General features: G+C 39.9%; 1 protein-coding gene across 3 annotated transcripts in view; it reads right to left on the bottom strand.

Annotated features, from left to right (window-relative positions):
• Positions 1-22910, bottom strand: part of LOC142583645 (E3 ubiquitin-protein ligase COP1-like) — a 56442-nt gene that overhangs the window by 14610 nt on the left and 18922 nt on the right. For all 3 annotated transcript variants that reach the window (XM_075694151.1, XM_075694147.1, XM_075694140.1), the window contains exons 10-16: positions 22734-22851; positions 22562-22622; positions 22396-22478; positions 22181-22289; positions 7172-7253; positions 6050-6166; positions 135-252 (exon numbers count right to left, since the gene is read on the bottom strand). In XM_075694151.1, coding sequence (XP_075550266.1) covers positions 135-252; positions 6050-6166; positions 7172-7253; positions 22181-22289; positions 22396-22478; positions 22562-22622; positions 22734-22851 — 688 coding nt within the window. The remainder of the gene's footprint in view (positions 1-134; positions 253-6049; positions 6167-7171; positions 7254-22180; positions 22290-22395; positions 22479-22561; positions 22623-22733; positions 22852-22910) is intronic.

Genomic DNA, 22910 nt, shown 5'->3' on the forward strand with positions numbered 1-22910 from the left:
AGCCACCCACTACAGCATGCCTCATCATCAAAATGGGGTTTTGGCACGTAATACCCCCTGAATGTTGTTTTATTTCATATGAAATGAGCACCCGCGATTCAAATCTGCCAGAAATGTGCTCATAAACAACTTACGCAGACACCAGCTCTGTCGTGTTGAGGAACTTGACATAAGAAACAGCCTTCTTGTGGCCTTTGAAAACACCTAGTGGCTGCTTCACACTTCTTAGGTCATAGTAGTGGACGCAGTGATCTTTTAATGAGAAAAGCAAAGAGAGAAACTGTAAGCTGCAGTTCCAATAAGAAAACACACAATGTGTTGCTGAGTCAATTCAGCCATAGGCACACAAAAACACACTAGCATAGGCAGAACTAATCAGCATCATAGTCTTGAAAATTACCAAGTAATGTGGCTTACTTCAGAGCTAAAGCATTTAAGAAACACAGAATAACCACTATTAATGTCGAAGATAGATGCTCCTATCGAAATGTTGGCCAGCCTTTCTGAAGCACCTTATCCCAGCTTATAACCTTTATACCACAATTTTAATGTGAAGAATTCTAAGCCTCAAGTGTGCACTTTACAGGAAATGGGTATCCCACATTGTGCCACATTTGGGAATGGCCCACTTGGTAAGAAAACAGGTCGTAATGTTTTTTTTTTCATTGGAGCACAATACATCAGCAGAGTACATCAGTTTAAACAAGGTACAGTACATGTAGAATGTCGCACAAGATTACTGAAATTTGAAATTGCGAATACATTTACTGTACTTTAATCAACATTGTCCCCTACTCGCTATGATAGACACCGAAGCATATATGCAGCGAAGCATTTTTTGCCTCAATCCTGCACTTTGTGGGCAGCTGCTTGTCTGGCTTCAATTTCCAGTGCACTACCTTCGAGGTTGGCCACCACTGTCGTATTTCCGTAGACTTTTTGTCATCGTCACCCTGTCATTGTGTCGCCGTATTACTTTTTGCCACCATGCTACTGTTATCATTGCATAGGTGTTGCTGTTGACATCATCGTCACTATCATTGATGTCATGCAGTCATTATCATGCCATTATCACACACACTTGCTCACCTTACATAGACTTGTTTAGGGCTCCTTACGGAGCCCTAAACAAGGCTAGATAGCCAGGAAGTAAAAAATAGGCACAATAGTAATGAATCAGCTGCACTTATTAAAGCTCTTTTTGGTAGGATCATGCAGATGAGCTGAGCTAATCCATAACATGGAAAGGCTTAAGGCTTGTGCTGCCAAATTTCCTGACTTACCTAACAAAATATTCAGCTGTAATAACAACATTATATGTGTACAGCTCTACAAGTAGGGAGAACATTTTCTAATATTTGTAATTCCTAGATTCTCTTGCTTGTGGTACTATTTTCATTATGCAGAATAACCTCAGTATCAATGTCACTGAACAATAACACAGGGTAAAATTGAGAAGTTACAGAGCCAACTAATACAGTTTCCTTTCAGTGAACCATTTTCCATGGAAAATATTGCAGTGCATAGAACAAGGGCACAGAAAGCAACAAAAGGCACCATACTACACTATGATGTTTTTGTCTATTCTTGTCTCTTCATTCTACACACCGTAATGCTTTCCATGTATCAGTATCAAAAGCCGAAAATTCAGCATTGTTTCAATCATTTTTCAAGTATATAAAATAAATGGCACAAATGGTTCCCATGCTATGTCATGTACCTTTTAATAGTCATTTCTAAGCAGCAGTACTTCTAAGCACTTGCACTTGTATCACTTGTATACAATGTACTTGTACCACAAGGCGAAAAGTGCACGAAAACATGGTGCATACATAGCGCAGTATCATATGTGAAAAAATATTTTCTGTACTTATGCAGTCCCTATGTGACCTACACTTGCAAGAAGTTCACGAAGAGCACTCTTTCAGCTGGCACTATTTGTCATGTACAGCTCTCCGCAAGGAAGGTGTCCATCACTGATTAATCAGTTACATTCAAACAAAATTACTAATGTCCTTTTATGAGAATAGCATTTTATGCGAGTATATTGGCTAATTAATCTTTGCTTCTGTCTTGGCAAGCTGCCTATAGAATTAGTTCACAATCAAAGCCAGCTCCACAGAGCTTGTAGCATTCCCACCAAGGCTTAATTGCTTTAATATAAATATCTGCTCCATGAATTCTGGTTCACGCGGGTTTGCAGCCATACTCGCATGAAATTTCCCTCACTGTTCCATCACTGGTATCCTAGTGATTCTAAGACTTGTCTCAAATTTAGGTTGATCATTTAATTACTGTCAGGTACACAGCTCGTGCCAAGAAATCACACAGTTCCATCACTGGTATCCTAGTGATTCCAAGACTTGTCTCAAATTTAGGTTGATCATTTAATTACTGTCAGGTACACAGCTCGTGCCAAGAAATCACACAAGCCTTAACAATCCCCGATTTGTAGTGCACCTTCTGGCTCATGAATTGCTCGGTGCAGGTTTCTGGCAAATCCTTATACACCCCAAAGTTGCAGAGTGCCTCTTCTTGTAGCATCAGCATGCTGCCCTTCCAAAAGCACAGGACAAATATCTTACAAAAATGAGTAATTCGAAATCTCGCAAGTGTAACCAAAATGATTTTTGGTGAACAGCAGCATTCATTCCCAGTTGCGAAGGTGTACATATTCTGTCTGCACTCCGATTATGACCGCTGGCACCTGCCTGCACGGGCCCTCTCTTCTGTCTTTACAAGCCATTGTTGTCACCTGGCTTCAGATAATAAGGCTCAGCGGTGGCCTTCAGCTCTGAAGCAGACAGCTTATTGTTGCCTCCTAGCTTCAGCAGCAGCTGGTTCTTCAGCAATGCCACATGAGTTTGCATAGCCTTCCTTCTGCTGCACAACAAGCATTCATGTTCACAGTAGCTGCTTGCGCTCTGAACCTTAACCTGTCAGCTGTTGGATATAACTGTCCGTGCACCTTGGCTTCCATTCTTATACTAAATCACTAGCAATGCATGCAAAGTGGTGCTGTACCTTCACTGTACACAGGCTGTCCAGAAGGTCTGAGCTACTACATGAAACTTGCCACACACTAACACAGTCTAGCTTGGTCATCAAATTGGCACTCAGTTCATTATACCCACACTTTCATTACATCTGGGAACACACGGTAAAGCATACACTGACCCCCCCCCCCCCAAAAAAAAAAAATTTGTGTTAGTATGTGACCTGGACAGCCACCTCCTTTCCTCCCTCACCCTACCTGTCTCCAGTCACGTGCGACATCTGCTATTAAGACTTATTGGGTGTATGCTACCTGAATAAGCTGAAAGTAGCAGCATTCCTCCTCTCCTAGCATCTCCCTCACAGCATGCCCCTTCCCTCGCTGCTCATAACCTGTTTGCTCTTTTTGATCACAGAGATAGTGCTTAGCAGCACTGCAATTGCTGCGATATCAGGATTCGCAATTGCCACGATCGCAGGGCTGAGCACTGCTGTCAGCAGCAACTGTCATGGCGCAGGCACTCGTAAAAAATTAATAAATAAATGAATAAATGAAACGGACAAGTGGAAAACAAAACGGCCAGGCAGCTCCATTGGTGCTTCAAAGGGAATGGTGCCAGCACAACCAACTGACTGTGCTCCACCAACAGGAAGGTGCGGATAAGTCGTGGACCTCACCGCCTGCCCTCGTTCGCCAGCTTTGGCAGCAAGATAAAAGATTTCAACTACTTTTACTTTTATTCAGGGGGCCTAATTGGGTGCGGCTGTACGTGCTCACTGGCGGCCAGAATATGAAAGCTACTTTTACAAGACCTCCGACACCAACCCAAGGAGGACCAACCACAGAATGTCCTGCACTGCACTGAAAATCTTTCACCGATGCCCGACAGAGCCAAAGCTGTTTTAGCACAGCGTGGCGCAATTTCTGTCATTTTTCGGCTTTCAGCGCAATTTGGCACAAATTTGCATATCAATATGGCACAAGTGACGCAGAATTCCCACGAATGCATGCACCAAGATGATAGCAGTGATGGAGCAGTGCTAGAAAGGCTCTGTAGCAACCTTCAGTGTACTAACAAAATATATCACCATATAAAATTCCCAGAAAATAGCTTGCTGATCTGAAATCTGGCAGCACTGCAGCTAACTAGATATAATCAAGCCCTTCCAGAACTAGAAGACATTATCATAACATGCTTGTAGAACTGTGCTTTTTGATAACTTTGTGCTGGCTCTCCTACCGAGTAGATACTAACAATGCTACAGCAGCACAAAACACATGAGAGTACCTCAAATTCTAGGCTCTAGCCATCAGGAAAGTGAGGTCGTCACAGACACTGCATGATATGTGCACTAACATTTGATGATTAGTTGATATGCTACAAGACACCTAAATACACCATGCTTTCAACTAATATCCTCAACACAAATACAGAAACAAAAGATTGCAACATAAAAAACAAGTGCATTACAGCTATGAAAATGAAGAACAAACAAAACACTGAAAGAGCAGCTAAGCCATGAAACAAGTTGCATGTCACAGAACTAAAGGCACTGGTAACTGCAGAAAATGTAATCACATAAAAAAACAGCATGCACCACAGAGGTGCACTCTAAAAGAGGTGCTCATGCAAAAAGTGGCAAAGCTTTAACAACTCCAGTGCCATCAAGTTCACTAGCGCATGCTAGTAGAAATGCAAGCAGCAAGTAACAGTATTGGGTATAGATACCAAGCCTAGAGCATCCATCCTCCTCTAAGGGAAAGCACAAAGAACAAAACAAAACCAGGGGTCAGTGCCATTCTAAAACAAGCACATAAGTAAGCCTGCATTGCACCATTACAAAACACCAGCAAGTTCCACAGGACATACACCACGCATAAGAAGCGCATACGATCTGTTTCCACATCGATATCCTGACACTTGAACCTTGACGTGATGCCAGCACTAGATATGAAATGCACAATGGCATTTCATCAAACTCTCTTAAATAAAACCTGTGTTTGCTGCAGCGTATAGCACACATGCCCATATGCAACCTTTTGTGAACCAAATGAAGCAAATGTTTTGTTCCTACATATTACATACTACCATGGTACACTGGTATTATTCAGTGTACTGAGGTTTGCATGGAAAATACAGATTTTAGCATTTTAGTAGATAAAAAAAAAGATACACATTTGAGTATAGAGTTATGTTGAACAAAATTAAATGGAGTTGCCTCCATTGAAAGGAAAGCTTCCATAGAACCTGTTGTATTCAATATAATCGCTATTAGAACAGCTGCATGCTTAATTGACAACCTTGGTTAAACAAGTAAATGTAAAAGCAACACCAAAGGTGCAACAGCCTGTTAGCAAATCTTATTTGCACACTTAATGGTCACTCAAAATATCATTCATTTTTAACATCCAACAGCATAAAAGCACTTTTATTTGTTTCCAGTCGCCCCTCAAGAAAAAAAAATGGAAAAAAGGAGTTCCACATTGTCTTTTTTTTTTCTGTCTTTTCTTGTGTTATCGCCATATAGAGGAATGTGATTTTTCTTTTCAGGAATCACTGTGTTGATTTAGACAGCCAAATGCCAATCTCATTGCTTTCCAACATAATGTTTTGTGAAAGGTTCCCTTGAGTTGGACAATTTGCATGCAGTTACTGAAACGCAAATTTAGGTACAAAAGTAGCTACTCAACGTTTGTGCTTCTCCTTGAAACAGATGCTTAGAAAAGAGTAAAGTTAATTCACAAGTAATAACACTAAGTCATAAGATTTTCTGGGCTATAGTATAAATGCCACTATAGGAAGGGGCTCTGGTTGAATTCTGTCCAGCTGAGGTTGAGGCCAACATACAGCGTAATCTCATTTTACCCCCGTAGGAATGTGGCTGCCACAGCCAGGAGTCAAGTCTCCCATCGTGTACTCAACAACAATTCATTAGTTAATTTGGTTCCTTATGGATATCTTTATACTAAAAAAAAACTATTTGCCTGTTCTTGGTATGAGAGTTATCAACAAGCAGTTTTTCCAAACAAATAGCCAAAGTGAAAAGAACCTACCAGCAGAGCCAAGTGCTAAGTGATATCTCGACTCCGGGTTGAACTTCACACAGCAAACATTTGCTTTGGCTTCCAGAGACGTCACTGAATGGTCACAGGATAAAGACCATAACTTCACTGAAAAAAAAATAATTTTCAATATAATAAAGGGCACTGGTCTCAACATAAGATGCTTCAACACTTAGAGCTATGCATGTACCATCTGGCACTCGTCTCCAGCTGACTAGGAGCAATTCAAAATGGCACAGCTCATTTTATGGCATCAAAGTATTCTAGAGAAACTGGTGTTACATCCCTAAAGCAATCACTTTATCTTCCATCACGCAACTCCGTTTCACAACTATGCCTCTTATACACCCTCTATTACAACCCCAAGTCACAACATCCGCCATTAAAGGAACCGTTTAGACCATCCTCCCGTATCGGCCACTGTCATTCCAAAACCTGCATCAAAGGCCACACTTATACCATGCTCTATTCTTTCCTGATGCAATCAGCTTTTAGAACAGCCTACCCAACCATACTGCGACATGCATGGAGCACATGGAATAATAAGCAAACTTAATAAACTACACGAGGGTTGCACATTGAACTACTGCATATACTACTTTGAAACACAAATATGATGCGGTAATTGTACTGGTGCAAACACCAGTTTTTCGTCCTTCAAGACATATATCTTCTGACCAAAGTATAGCTGGTGCTCCTGTAGCAACTAGAACCATCTTATTTTGTCTCTTCTAACATGCCTCACCCTCTTGCATTTGCTTACAGTTTTAGAAACCCACACTATTCCTAGCATTCTAATTATTCGGATTGTTTCTTTTTGTGTTTTATGTTTATGATAATTATTCACCCAATCAATTTTGTGTGTATTTCCCTCCTGTTTTCCCAATCAAAACATATCTATGTTTGTATTCCATTTGTGCCCTTTACTGTTTTCATTATACTTATCCCAACATAAACAAGAGTCTTACATTACATAATGCTTTCAAGCTCTTTGGTCAAAGATTGATGAAATTAAATGTTACTAGAGAACTCATGCCTCACAATGGGCACAAGTGTTAAAAACAGAAAAACAATGTTTCAAATTACGGGCAGGAAAAATATTCGCCCACCAACCTTTTGCGTCATCTGATCCTGAAGCAATCATCTTTGTGTCAACCTTGTTAAAATCAACACTCCAGCACCGCTTTTCATGCTCCTATCACAAGGACAAAAAAAATGGAGGTATTTGCAAATGACCACACAAAAAATAATAAAGCAGCACACTAAGATAAAGACAATCTGGTACTGCAAAACAACAAACCAAGGCAGCTGGTTACTGTTGCAATTTCTATCCATATCTTGATCCTTTCTTACTCTGCAACTGTACCTTTTTTTTCTTTTCAGTTTTTTTTTAATAAAGTTTAGTAGCTCTAAATCAAGTGAGGTGTGTCCACTCAGTGACAACTCTCAATGACCATAAGGTTGGATATTGATACGAGAAACTTGCTGGGAATGTGGGCAATCACATGGCCACAGATCTCCATTGTTAAGGGGGATGTGAAAATGCTTCTATCAGTGTCGCAGTCTCTTTTACCACCGAGGCCTTCCTTTTCCATTTGCCATTGGAAGTACACCGCGAGGCACTGGAGATGGTCCAGTGCAGAATGTGCAATGACAGCCATTGTGATGCCTTCTTCCATCATATTTATCATCGACGTGCTTGCAAATGTGCTATATTTTCCTGCACAATGAAGCTCACCAATGGTGGTGGCTTTTATTTTCAGTACTGCAACAACTGCAACAAGCAAAACAGGAGTGGTGTAGGCTCTGAAGAATTTAAATGCAGGAAACCCGGTACCAAGCCCAGGAATTAGGGACATTAACATCTAGTAGCCCTTAATGGTCATGAGTGGAAACTGGCGCAGCTTCAATGGAAAAGGGCTATTTTCACAAATAACTTATCAATGAGGCCATTATTTAAAAATGTCCAGAGGAAGTATATTTGACATGTCTAGCCTGATATCCTGAATGAGCAGTACTGTTTTCCATGGCCAAAAACCCGTTCCAAATTGCATGAGAAGTTTTAAGTGTGAGAGTTCAGGAAATCGTCAAAATTTGGAGGTAGCTTAACACAGTCAAAAGTGGTTTCCAAATAAACTACAGTGTCACTTGGAGTTTTCTAGAGGCTTTACAAACTCCAAAGACTCCAGTTTCAGCTTGTTTTAACCACATAGTTCGTCAAGCTCACAGAAACTTACCCGAGCACCATACGAATAAAAAATCCCGATGTGCATGGATGTTGATCAATACAAGCTGTGCATAGGAAGAGGCATGTTGACATTATTAACTACTTGCAGTTGTCAATAAGCTATGCTTCAGAGCTGTGAATGGAGGCCAAGGAAGTTGCTAGAGACAAACAACTACTGCACAAGCGAATTTGTGGTGAATTTGGCAGGAAAGCAACTGCCATCACAATGTGTTGTATTGGATGATGCAAGTTTAACCAGTGACCAATACACTTGACCATAGATATGCTTCTCCTGCGAGTGTGCTTACAAGTAAAAAAAAAAAAAAAAGAACACCATTAACATTTTCCCCCTTATCTACCTTGTAAACGCACATCGTATGTACGCTCCATGCAAGCTTTTCAGCAGCTTTCAAAGTTGTGTACGATAGCACACTCTGTGCATTTTGTGCTAGGTAGCGAATGCAACCATAAAGTTAACTCTGGAAAAAAATATAAAAAACGCCTTCGCAGAAATGCTCATGTGAAAGTACGCGAGGATAAGTCAACTGCATGAAAATAATCATAAATTGATAGTCCTGGCAGTAATGCAAATGTACAGCCAGGGACCAAGTGTCAACCTACCTTTCTCCAATTAGGCTATGAGCCATTCTTACTGTTATGAACTCCTTATTCTATATAATATATATATAGAATGTATAATTATAATTATTTGATTATATAACTCTAATTATATTAGGAACTCCTTATTCCTTACTTCATTTATAGGTCAATCACTCCCCGTGCCTTTGAGAGCCAACACTAAAAGCAGCTGCTCCCAACTCCTGTAGAAATTGGTTAGGCACTACTAACAGCAAAGAAGTTTGTTGCTACGATCGTGAACGTTGATAGAAACGTAACAGTAATTATTTAAATTAATGCGATTCACGAACCTTCCCTGAAATAATGTGGCACCCACAAACACACACATTGTTGAAATTCTTTGTCTGTTCTGTTGATACGTGCCAGCCCAGACTCTGGCATTCACTGCAGCCACATTTGCTTACGAAATTTCTAAAAAAAAAAAAAATTTTAATTATGGGGTTTTACGTGCCAAAACCACTTTCTGATTATGAGGCCCGCCGTAGTGGAGGACTCCGGAAATTTCGACCACCTGGGGTTCTTTAACGTGCACCTAAATCTAAGTACACGGGTGTTTTCGCATTTCGCCCCCATCGAAATGCGGCCGCCGTGGCCGGGATTCGATCCCGCGACCTCGTGCTCAGCAGCCTAACACCATAGCCACAGAGCAACCACGGCGGGTACGAAATTTCTGATAACTACTTTTGGTTACCTTTTCAAGTGTCAATTATTACAGCAGCAATGAAAGTTTCTGGCTGTTGTCAATAGGTGGCCATGTGTACTGTTATGATGATGTACTACACTAAAAATTCACATATAAACCACGGCTGCACTGTACCTTGAAGATTTTAGAAATTTTCGTTTGGGTTTTATGGTGCAAAAATTTGGCGAGTTCCCCTTGTCAACAGTTTCATTCATGCAGAGCCTGCTGTACTTCTGTGCAAAAGTGATTCAGTCAATATTAAATGCAGGTACACTACAATTCAGTTACTGTATTGCAATTTCGCACACATACTGCACCCACCTTTATGTCATTAATTCAAGCGATCTGGGAACCTGCATTTTCAATTTCATACAATACTGTGTCAAACTTCACACATTTACAATACCCAAGCAAAATAACACCACCAAGCAACATAGCTGCCAAATTTTTTGACAATAACAAAAAAGAAATAAATGGTGTCCACCAGTATCCACAACTGCATGAAGACAAGTACTTCCATGGAAAATCTGTACATTTACATGTGCCTGACAAGATGTGCAAGCACCCACTGTTTAACTCTTTCGTTACTGAGCACAAAGAAATTGATCAATTTGGGCCACAATTTTTCTACACACTGTTAAACATTGCCGTCACATATCCTGCAAATTACGCATGGTATGCATGGTATCCTGCAAATTATGCAAGCCATGCATGGTATGAAATGACAACCACACTTCAATTATTGGTCAGATTTGACAATTTTCAACACATTGGGGAATCTAGAAAAAAAAAACTTCGACAGCAGGTATCGTCGAAACTAGGCTTCAGTACTCCTAGCACTCCCACAAACAAACAATGCCAAACCTGCGCTTTGATTGACTCGGCACAATAATTTTTAAATGATAGCAGAAGGGAATACACAGAAGCTTTTGTTGGGTTGTCTAATTTTTTTATTTTTTCTATGTTGTTTCAACTATGTCCAAACCATCAGTACATGCTCAGGAGTGCATGTTGTTTTGAGGATTGTGTTCGACTAATATGAAAAGCAATTTCATTTTATCACCCTGCAGGCTGCTTTTATCCATCAGCGTTTCAACAGCATATGTATAACTTATTACAAACAATCCTTCCCATCATGTGGAGTTTTTACTCACACAAGAACATGCAGTTAACTTCCAACTGACCATTGGCAGAAGCTTTACCAGCAGTATAATCTCGTACTTTTGGAAAGCTAACTGAGCAAATGCCCTTATTCATTACTGTGCAAAACTGTACATTACCATACATTACTGTACAGTACTGTACAAGTGCTTTACCGTACAAAGAATGTGAAGGCTCCGGTTCTAGGGGCATGACTAGACCAGCTTGTGCACAAAAAAGCTGTTCAAACACAATAATCAAATATGAGGAGGTTTGAACATGCTTCGCAATGTGACAATAATTGCTTTCAGAGCTTAAAGAATGCAGTACAAAAGGATACAAGTGCTTATTGCAATGACTGAAGACAAATGATCCCTGCACCATGGGTGCTTACCCATTTTCAATCTGCAAAGAAACAGCTTTCCCACATAGCATGGACTTCATATGGCTGATATTCTCACCACCAAATATGCTAATATTTTCCTTTTGCACGGTCTAACTTACACAAGTTGGGAACTAGGAGCAAGGCACATATTTTACATATTTCAGATATTTTTTACTCTTTGTACTTATACTAAATATAGCAATTACTTGGATTCATGCTTACTGAGGTGCTTCTCTGAAGTTTCACATAACCATTCTCAAAAACTATATGAGCAATATTTCTGCTTTACTTCCATTCAAAGCACCAATGAACGGGATACAATTTAATGTGTCACGGTATACACTGCAACTAATACATCTTGAAATAAAGCTTTAAAACATAAAAGCCTCAAGAATGAGCACATTTCTAGCAGTAACGAAAGAGTAAAAGAAGTCATACAACTTTTTTGTACAGTGCTCAGCGACTGAAACGTGATACTCAGCTCGCACGATGACCAGCCCTTTTTGCGCCACCAGTGGGTGCACTGGGGACACCAAGCCGACATATTATGGTACAGGAAGAAAGAAAGGGCCTTTATGATGTATTGTGAATGCATTCGGCCTCGAAGATATCACCCAGAGCTCACCGGTGGTGCAAAAAGCACTGGCCACCATGTGGGCCAATTATGTTTAAATTGCTCAGCACTATTCATGCTAAATAAGACCTGCTTATTTACTAGACAATACTATTATGAACATCTGAGCCTAATATTATTCTATTTGGAGCAGGCTACCTACAGCTTCAGTCAAAAGACGGCCTGCTCTTTCCTTCAATTTACTGAAATCCCCACCACTTTTCATGTATACCCCAGACCACTTTTGATACTATGGCCACTGGCAAGATCTGTTTAGACATCAGGACTAAGCAATGCCTTTGACAGAAGCAAAAGTGGATGAATATCATCGTAATGATTTCTATTGGCATACCCTTTGAAACGGGGCAGAAACATAGTTATCTAGCCTGCATGAGCTAATGAGGTACTATATACATGTATTGCAGTCTTGCATTTTGCCTATTTCTCCTCTCTCTTCATTAAAGCCTCTATCTCTATATAGTACAGTTACCTATGCCTATAATGATTCTGGTTTTATCAGGCTTTTTCTTGTGTTTTTTTTTTCCACCAACACTCTAAATGTGCCTTGTTTATCTCAACTGCTGATCGGTCAACCCCTTTCTTGCCTTGGACGAGCTGGGTTCGTACATGGGTTTCCAGTAAAAACAGCCAGGGATGAGCTCAGCTCATCAGCAGTACTTTTTATTTTCTAACAATGCCATAGATGAGCTTATTGTCTCGGTGCTTAGTCGTTCCTTTGGGAGATGGTAGCACACATTTAATGGGAAAGCACAAGCAGAACCAAATTTATTTTTTCTGAGGACGCAGAGCAAGTTGATAACTTGGGTCTTTAAAATAATTTGGCCATTTCTGGTGAGAATTTGAGATAATAGCGCAGCACTGAAGGCGTTAATGCTTCCATCTGCTTTGAATCCCAATGCTTCTGCATTACGACTCAGCATTACAATGTGCTGAGCCCCTTCTGGACTTTTGCTGCAGCAGACACATACCTCATATTGTTGGAAATATTTGCTCCAGTATGCTTTTGTCCTCAGGCAGCCAGCTGAGCCCTTAAATAGAAACACACTGTCCCTGATAGTGTTATCGTACAGATTTTATCTCCCAACTTCTTTCCTGCCACATTTGTAAATCCCCATGGGCTTTTTTTCTTTCTATCTTTTGCATCCAATTTGCCGTTTCCATTTCTCTCACTTTCAAGCTGTCTACTTGCACTCCCAATTACCCTAAGATTTGGTTGCCTGTTTTCCCAACCTCTTCCTCCATTTCGTATCCACACCTTTGCAGTACAGATATTTGTGCACTTTAGCCACTTATTTCATTTTATCCATGTTTCTGAGTATTTCTTATTCAAAACTAACTTTGTTCTGTGCTTCTCAGACTTCAAAAACAGCTCAACCCATTTCACTCTGCAATGCCTTATTTGTGGCTTTACCGTGGGCCCCCAATGCCAATTGGCCCAGTGACCTTTGGTTAACTTCCAACTACAACAAGATTTCCAATTTTAAGCAGAAAACGGTATTTGAAAATATTAGCACTAGCATCACTATGCCTTTCCAAATAACAGCATCCCCTCATAGTTATTGCAGACCCAAAGTGCTCTATGTTTCATTGTAGTTACAGTATGAAACTTCCCCTTCAACCCCAAATTATCTGGGTGCATGTTTGAGTAGGTCCTTCCTTCATTTACATAAATAAAGGAAAGGAACTGATAAATAGAATGGTAAACAAATTGATGGGACGATGCCACCTACTGGTGCCGAAAAACACCACTGTGTCGACACTATGACCACCGCAATTTAACCCTGCCACACCCATCAAACCAAATATACTCTGTTCAAAATCACATCAAGAAGCATTCAGTATATTTTGTATTTGGCCTAATTAGATCACTTTTAAATTTTACCTGGCTAACTATTTATACATTGATTTAAAAGCTTGTTTCATAGCCTGAAAGCCTTAGGTCACCTTTGACAAAACACGAGATTTTATTGTTGGTAGCATGTAGTCGTTTGCACAATTTTTTTCCCTATGCTAAACCACACATTAATGAGAAAAAGTTCATGTGTGCCCGAGCAGTACAGCTGTAAATCGTACCCACAGTCAACTAATCCTATGCCTGAAATGGATAAGGAGCCCTGCAATTGTTACATGTCACCTGCTTTGAAGGTTGTTGCTGTAGTTGTACAAGGAATTTTGTCTTGCCTGATGCTACAAATCAAAATCACACATGACAGTTCCTGGTGTTGGGCTGAACTGTTGCCATTTAAACAAACTGTTGCACGCAACTGATCAGCAAGCGGTAGAACCAGTCCCTGGTAAATGCTTGGCACCCAGCTCTATAAACACAGTCTCAGGACAAGGAATCGTGTATGCTTAGCACAACTACAAGAAGCTTTACAGCAGCACTGCTGATACACAAGCAGTTTGTTGCATTCTTCTCACTTAAATGTGACAGCAGTAAAGGCACACTAAAGAGGAATGCCAAGTTAAACTGTAATAAGCCCACTTCATAATTTGAAAGAGTGCTTCTCTGCACTGCACACTTGTTCAACTAACAGTGGCACCGGTCAATATTCAAATGAAGACAAAGTGGTAGCTGCACATGCTCAGGCTCATCTTTTGCACATGGTTTCATCACACAAGAAGCACCTACATTTTCCATGTCATGACTCATAAGACAAGCAAACTGCTCATACTGTTTGGAAAAATCAGTACATCACCATTAGTTAGGCAAACTGTTTCACAGGAAAGCTAGCTTTACAATTATGAAAAGGGTCTATAGTGAATTGCACTGCAAAAGCTAACTGGCCACTCTTATAGTGACAAGACTCTTGGTAAGCCAGAAGAGACGCAGAAATGGATGACAAGTGGTGACGATGCACGGATGTTCTCACAGCAGATGGCCATAAAGTCATGGACTTGGACAGCATCTGCTCAAGTCTAGTTAATTGTTTTTCTGTAAAGAAGAACTACCCCGTATCCTAGAAGAATCAAAGGCTAGACGTAGCGGGTTTTGAGAATTCTGCCTGGTTCAAAATTACCCAAATACGAAAAATGATGAGGAGTAGTCAAACAAGGAATGTTGCTTTAAGCCAATGTTTCGACAAGGAGACTTGCCTTCGTGAGGACAAGTCCCCTTGTCGAAACGTTGGCTTAAAGCGACATTCCTTGTTTGACTACTCCTTATCATTCGAAGTTTTCATCTTCCTTTGAACTTCTGTCTTGTTTTGATTCCATATAAAAGAAAACACTTCAAAATCTGTGATGTTCCACCGACGTACTGGCATGAAATTCAATAGAAAAGTATTGCCTTTATGTTCTCCACTGTAGTAAACCTTTTCCAATCAAATGAATGAAAATACTGTTTTGCAAGAATACCAGCACAAACTGAGTTTAGTGCCACTCTTTGGTGTCTCTTTTAAGGAGACACAAAAAAGAACAACACTATGTTAACTGTCTGGTAAAAAATTTTAGCAAAACTTGATTTGTATTCATTTGGCAGAAACTGTTTGGCGATTAGTTGAGAAAATGAAGGGCAAAGCTTCTCTTCTTGAATTTTGTGCTTTAACCACAGCACCATTATGTCAGTACATCATCACAAATTTATAAGCATTTTCACCTGTCCGGGCCTTTATTCCTCTAAAACAGGTCAAAACTGACTGTTTAGCCTCTGGTTTCTTTAGAATGCAATGTCTTTTTCTTATATTTTATTTATTCACAAACTACTGACTAGTCTCAAACAAATGTTGTCCAAATCTCATGACACTATGAGGAGCTACCACAGGCACTTGTTCCATCTTTGCCCGCCAAATGGTTCAATGGTTTCTGGCTTATCAAAACTCAACTCACAATAAAAATGACTCCAGAAGTGGACTCTGTCCAAGCTTTCTCTGCCTATGATCAGTTCCAGGTGAACTTACGTGGATAGTCGGCAGCTCAGAGCCACGACCATCTTGTAGTGCTCAGTGCTAGGTATATGTGTCTGCTTACGCCGAGATTTGCCTGTGCTGCTTTTTTGGTGTACGTAGCAGCATACGTTTGCTTTCTGGTTAAAGATAAATATTTTATTCAAAGGGCACTAACAGTGACAGCACAGCTAAAGGTACAAATGGCAAATATAGTGCAGTATCTGTACTCTGTTAATTAATGAAGGCATCCACACCTTGTTGTTTAATGGGCAAGATGTGTTAACTGCACTGCAGTAGGATCATAAATCATACTTCACATGCTAAAACGAAGGTAATGCATGGTGACTGAAATAAAAAACATGCCATTGTAAACAGTTGCACTTATCGGTCATCATGGCATCACAGCAGTTGTTTTTTAATGCAGCTTTCTTTCCTCCACGTCATAGTGAAACCTTTCCCCAGGTATAAACAAATTTCCCTATTTCTCTAAACAAGGCCTAAAATACCTCGATATAGGGAAGTTCCCCTGGGTTGACAGCACTGGTGCCACAGTGCATAGCACTACATCAAGGCTATGAAACGGTGACGAACAAAGGTGGTGCAGTTGAAAATAGCTGAGTGGCCCAGAAAATGGGCAAAAAGGGCAATAGAAAGAACATTTTTCATAATTGTTTTTCTTCTTTCTACAATTTTTTCATAATTTAGAAGTCATATCTGCGCTTCATCCTTCCATAGATCGCCCTTTATACAAAGAGAAAAGCCCCAGCAATCATCAACATCAGCAGCAGCACGGGTGCACGAAAGCACATGTATGTGCACCAGGCGCAGGAATGAAATGAAATGGGCAAATTGACAGCCTCTCATTGACCGCTTCACTTCGAATCACATAGATTCCGAGATGTGTGCCGCAGCTGCATATTTTATTTAACGTTTATTTATGAAGTTGTGTAAGGAAAGTATGAAAAGTATGAAAGTGCAGAAAATTTTTAAATAATTTCACTCTCTCTCGAAGTCTGGATGCTCTCTCAAAGCCACATTTTCCACCTTGGGCACTATCGGAGATCGTTGTTTGAAACACATGTTCCGTTTGCACTCAGTTTCGGCTCATGCGATTGGCCTAGGCCGCACCGACGGGCGCCGCTGCCGACATCGGCACGGGCTAGGCCAGTTGCATGAGGCGAAACCGAATGCAAACTGAAAACACATTCCGAACAACAATCTCTGATCGTGCCCCTTGTGTTAGCAAGATTTATTCATGTTCAACAAAGAAAGGCATGTACTGAAAAAATAAGCTCAGTTTCTATGTTTGTAGGATTTTGCTATTTCAAAGATTTTCTTGAAATAAAAAAATAGTCAAGAGTTCAGCACCAAACCGAAACTTTTTTTGTTCCTGTTTTCATTTTGATTCACCAAAACGAGTTCAGTTCTGGTTCAACTCTGTAGCGAAGACATAACAGTTCAAACCAGGTCGAACTGGTTCGTTGGTTTGCATAACCGAAGAACAATTACAGGAAAACAGCACAAATTTAGTTTGTGCAAGAACTCGACGCAGCTGCGTTGAAAGACTACGCCTGTTGTTTGTCCTTCAGGCCGCATGTATATACAAAATAATTATGTAAATCCAACACCAATGCTGGAATCTATATGAAGCTTTATTGAGGTAAAGAGAGAGCAGAATATATAGAGGAAACGCAGAGGTCCTTCAGCACACTACTATGCTCAGGAGAAAAGGGAAGAAGAGAAAAATAGAGGACTGAGGAGTAATGATGAGGACAGGCAGTAGGATGTGATTATATACAAATTCGTGTTCGAAGGGCACATTCACAGCCTTGAACCTAGGCCTGTGTTAACTAAATATTCTAAGAGAGCCTTGATAGCTCGCTTCATTGATATGTCCCCTCAATGGCCCAGTAACACTTTTTGGTGCTAACAAAAAAATCAATGCCTGCCATTCAAAATCACACTGGGGACCAGCAACAAGTATAACTTCTCCACTGTCTCGGGTACTTTGCACGCATCTCAATCCGAGGAGTCCGTGCGTCGTATGTGATGCAAATATTGTCGGGCTAACAAAAACCTTCTGACCCCTGATGCAATACACTCAAAACACTACTAACAGTGCTGCTACTTTTAAAATCAAGGGATGATGGTGTGTATTTGCAAATGAGGTAGCACAGCCACAAGTGCAGGCAGTGCATGGATGAAAAGCTTCAGAAAAAGGTGGCCAACCTGAACCGAAAATGATATTTTCCTTCCAGTTTCATTTTGGAGTGCAAAAAATCGTACCATTCCAGTTCAGTTCTGTTTAGGTACAAGTAATTTTTTTTTTTTTTTACAGTTTTCAGTTCAGTTACAGTTTAATACCCTCGTCAGGACCTCCCATTGACTGTCCTTATCTGAACGCACCTGAGTGCAATTTACCAATTCAGCCTAAAGAATCCTCTTTAGTGTTCCTTTAAAGGACTAAGGTGCTGTGGATGACTTTTGTGTAGATGACCATGCTTGGATGAGAATCATGTGCATGAAATGTTAAGCCAGTGCCACCACCTGCTAACAAGAAAAGCCAAAGATTTGGTTAGGCCACAAGTCAAAAAGCAGCTACAGTGCAGCTAAGGAATGGACCATCTTTATAATCTCTGAAATAACAATGCTTCCAGTGGGTAAGCCCAACTAATCTAAGTTGGCCAGTTCTGCTGAAAATTAAAGAATAAGTACAGCGCACACCAGCTACAGTCATGCAACATAAATTTGTATAACAGCACAACACAACAGCCATTACCTTACTAAATATGATAGAAATTAGAGCCCTATCACTATAAGCCACGATGCAATGATAGTGACATGCATTTTAATTTTAAAAACTTTATAATATATGTATATGTTCTTGTGCTTAGTGCAGCTTTTCTGTGCTCAAATTTTACTATACAAGACTGAATTTCCTCGTCTGCATCTTTAATGTACCACTTAGCATCCCTGTTTACATGGTTCACCAAGAAAAAATGAAAGGTCATCATCTTATAAGCAAGCTATTAAATACACATAGACCAATTTCACTACTGCTCAGCAACTAAAGAAAATGGCGTAGATAATAACGGGTGTAGCAAGGTGGCTTGTGGGCTGGGCTGCCTCATGTTTCCCATTTCATCAATGCCAAACTGCTTTGCAATCTCACTAAAGGCAAGAAAGCAAAACAAAATTTTCACACAAACAGCGATCCCATCTATTTGCCCTGCCATACCCGTTATCCACGCCGTTTTCTTTAGTTGCCAAGTCAGATAAGCAACAATGGCAAGTTTATTGCAGACCAAAAAGAAAATTCAATCCTGTAACAAAATTTGAGTGAAAATGAAGCAGTGGTAGGTACAAACAAAATGTGGGGAAGTGCACTAACAACTGTGGCAATTTATACATATAACTAAATAATTCACTCAAGAACTGCATTCACATCACACAAGCATTGATTTTAATAGAGAAATATATTTATTTCCCTAACATTATAACTCTAGCTTTTCCTTTTTTTAATTTATTTGCAAATGTATGTTACCCACATAAACTGCACGCTTCGTAAAAATGGTGCCAAGATTTCTACAGATGACAGAAAAGCAAAAATGAGAAAGAGAAGAAGCACATCTAGGTAAGTGCACACCTTTGTTTCCACAGACCTGGTGACTCTCATAAGCAGACTCTACAGATGTGTCCAGGACTTTAGATTGGCAGAGGGTGATAGGGAAGATGCCACCATGACTATGGCATACGCCAGAAGAGCAGTGCAAATGAAAGTAAAATAATGAAGCAGCTCGTCATGCCAGGGAACATGCACAGCAAAAGGAACAAGCAGAGAGCATGCGCAGCAGAATAATGAAAAGCCGAAAACCACCATTGGGCTCAACTACTGTGCCTCTTTCACTAGATGAATAAACATTTTATAAGTACAAAAAAACATGCAACTGGAAGTCATCCACATAGCAACTACTCAGAGAAACATTCAAGTGCCAGTGCAACTGCTTTATTGATTTTTACTGCACCTTACAAAAAGCCGAATGTGCAAATTAGTGGATCGAAAAAGCAATATCAGATGATCATTAGCAGAAATGCATGAGAGGAAAAACAGGGGAAGCACATAAATGATGTCAAATCAAGAGCCTTTATGGTACAACTGTTTCAGGTTTCGTTATTAAGTGTAAAAAAAATTTTGCTCAATACACAGCAACACAACAAACATAACAGGCAACAGAACACTACAAAACACAACAAACAATACATATTCAACAATCACATTAAAGCAGACGACATTAAATAAACATTTTAAGGTTCTACTTGCTATTAGGCAGAACATTACGCTTCTAGCGTAGTTGTTAATAACACATTTCAACATTTCATTACACACTACGTGTCATTTCATCACTGTAGGTTTTGTTGAAGTTTGTGCATGTTTGCTGTCGTCGTATGCTGTCAAGCAAGTGTGTGCGTATGTGTCCGTGCATGCATGTGTGAGTTTAACAGCAAACTGCACAGAATTACTATTTAATTGCAGGAATTTTCAAAATATGAGTCAATGAATTTGTCAACACATATTTGTTCCCTTTGGCATGGCATGCCACACTGAACTTCTCATGCCACACTGCAATCCACGGATGGCATGCAGTATGCAGAGTCAAAGGGGCAATGGCATGTCCTGCCCATGGCGCCATTTCCTTGCATCACCGCATTAGGCAACTTTAAAGTGCTGTTTGCAGCACATTCAACTGTATTTACACAGAATATGTTCTCCACATCATGAATGTGTACATCAGTTTCACGTGCATCTCAAATTCTAGTACACAGGTTGCGGTATTTACACAGCTACTTTCAGGTACACAAACTATGTTTAATTAGTTCAGCATAGGCAACACCTGTTGCAAAGACTAAAAGAAATTGTACATGAAAGTAAAAAATTTTTTGCAGTTACCAAAAGCAAATCAATAAGGTATACAGTAGCATCTTTCTTTGTGAGGATACAATCACATATCGACAAATGCTCAGATGTAGACTTGTTTACATTCAAGAGATAGGCACACTGGTGCAGCAGACTGAGATGATGTGCATACACTTATTTTAAATTGGCGGCACCTAACAATGAGACAAAGTAGAACACACAAGCTTACTATGACAGCATGTTCATGCAGATATATGAAATAGTTTATAGTACCACCAACATAAAGCAAATGCAAGCACATCAAATGACATTGCACTTACACATTTGCCAATGTTTGTAATAATGGCACAACTCAGGTTCCAACATGCAACTCTGGAACTACAGCACACTTATAAACTGCTACACAATGAGTGCACACCACACACCAATGTGATCATGCATAATGAGCATTCCACCGTCTTTTTTTCTGTTTGTTTCAATTTATGCATATGGTGGATGGCATAAACAGAACAAAGCAGAACAAAGGAGTAACGGCTGAACTGTATCACTGCGTAACCTCGCACTGCCAATGACAGGTGAAACTGGCATATGTGCAGCTACAACTGACAGTGGTCCCAGCTAACTTTAGCCAGGGCTTAAAAATATGTGAATGGCATGTAGCTGGACAGAACCAAGTTAATGTTGTTTGCCGTTGCTGGGAGATACTCAAATTATTTTTTTTATTCTGTCTAATTAAATAATTACTTTTAATTAATCATCTTCTCAGATATAATGAGATGAACAGTGTCAATGAGAAAATTGTAGAGTGACATGAAAAACTCACGATACGGCTTTCTGTTGCTCAGTAGGTGTTACATAAAAGTGTTTTTCCGAGCGTGAAAGAAGCCCACAAATACACACAAAATTACTGTGCGACTGGCCATTCGAGGCACTTTGTGTGTATTTGTGGGCTTCTTTCACGCTCGGAAAAACACTTTTATGCAACACGTACTGAGCAACAGAAAGCTGTATCGAGAGTTTTTCACGTCACTCTACAATTTTCTCATTGACACTGTTCATCTCATTATACCTGAGAAGATGATTAATTAAAAGTAATTGTCTAATTAGACAGAATAAAAAAATTATTTGAGTGTCTCCAAGCGACGGCAAACAACATTAACTTGGTTCTGTCCAGCTACATGGCATTCGCATATTTTGAAACTCTGGCTAAAGTTATGTGGGACACCCTGTATAAGGACTCTCTCTATACAATCAGCTGCAGCTTGAATTCCACCACTGAATCTTTAATTAAAATTACAAAAACACCCTCAGTGCTGGTACTAACGACATTCCTGCACACTTTCAAGAAAAACCTAGTTTGCAGCACATAATGCCACAGTCCATCACATTTTATCCTACTGTAATTGAACACACAATTTGTACTTGAGTGTCAGTTCTAGACAGCTCTTTTGTACTGCACAGCAATGCAGTTCAGCAGCTACTCTCATGTTCGTTTTACTTTGGAACAGACCTGCAAGCAAGTTTCTTTTTACCAACTGTAATTGCTGAACATCTGCAAGGTGCCAACAAGTTACCAGAGATGCCGTTCTGCACAAAATATGTACAAATCTCACCTGGTACATTTTGACCTTCTGTCCAGTAAAAGCATCCCAGATGGTCACAGTGCCTTCATAGTCACTAGAGGCCAGCATGCCCTTATGATATGAACTCCAACTGATGCAACTGGAAGTAAAGAACATAAGGAACATGCCACAACAGCAGCAAAACACAAAAATGAGCAAAGGAATACACAGAAGTTACATTAAACTATGTAAACAATGACACTTACCTTATCTTTGAATTGCACATCATTTCATTGACAGGGTAGTGGATGTCCACAATGTCCTGTATAACTGTGCCATACTCAAAGACCTGACAAAGAGGCACAACCAGAAATTCAGATTCTCACCAAGTTTCACACTGTCATTTACTAATATTTAGAAAAATATCGATACCTTTATCTTCTTGGTGACCCCAGCTATGGCAAAAAACTCATTGTCCTTGTCAAATTCTATGCTGAAAAAAATAACACTAATGAATAAATAAATCAATCAATCAACAAAAACAGAGCGGCATTAAAACTTGGAGATGCAGACCCTGTTGCTACACGACATGCACAACACTTACCTGGAAACAATGCTGGTGCCATTGAGCAGATCAGTGGCATAGTTGAGTGTTGCCAAAGGGCGCATGCTGCTGTACCTTGTGAACTTTGAAAGGTTTTCTGTAAACTCCTTTAGGCCATCTGTAATGACACCAACAAAAATTTTCAATAATTTTGCACAAGAAAACATTTTTTTACAT

This window comes from Dermacentor variabilis, chromosome 1 (assembly GCF_050947875.1).
Source record: "Dermacentor variabilis isolate Ectoservices chromosome 1, ASM5094787v1, whole genome shotgun sequence".
Taxonomy (NCBI): Eukaryota; Metazoa; Arthropoda; class Arachnida; order Ixodida; family Ixodidae; genus Dermacentor; species Dermacentor variabilis.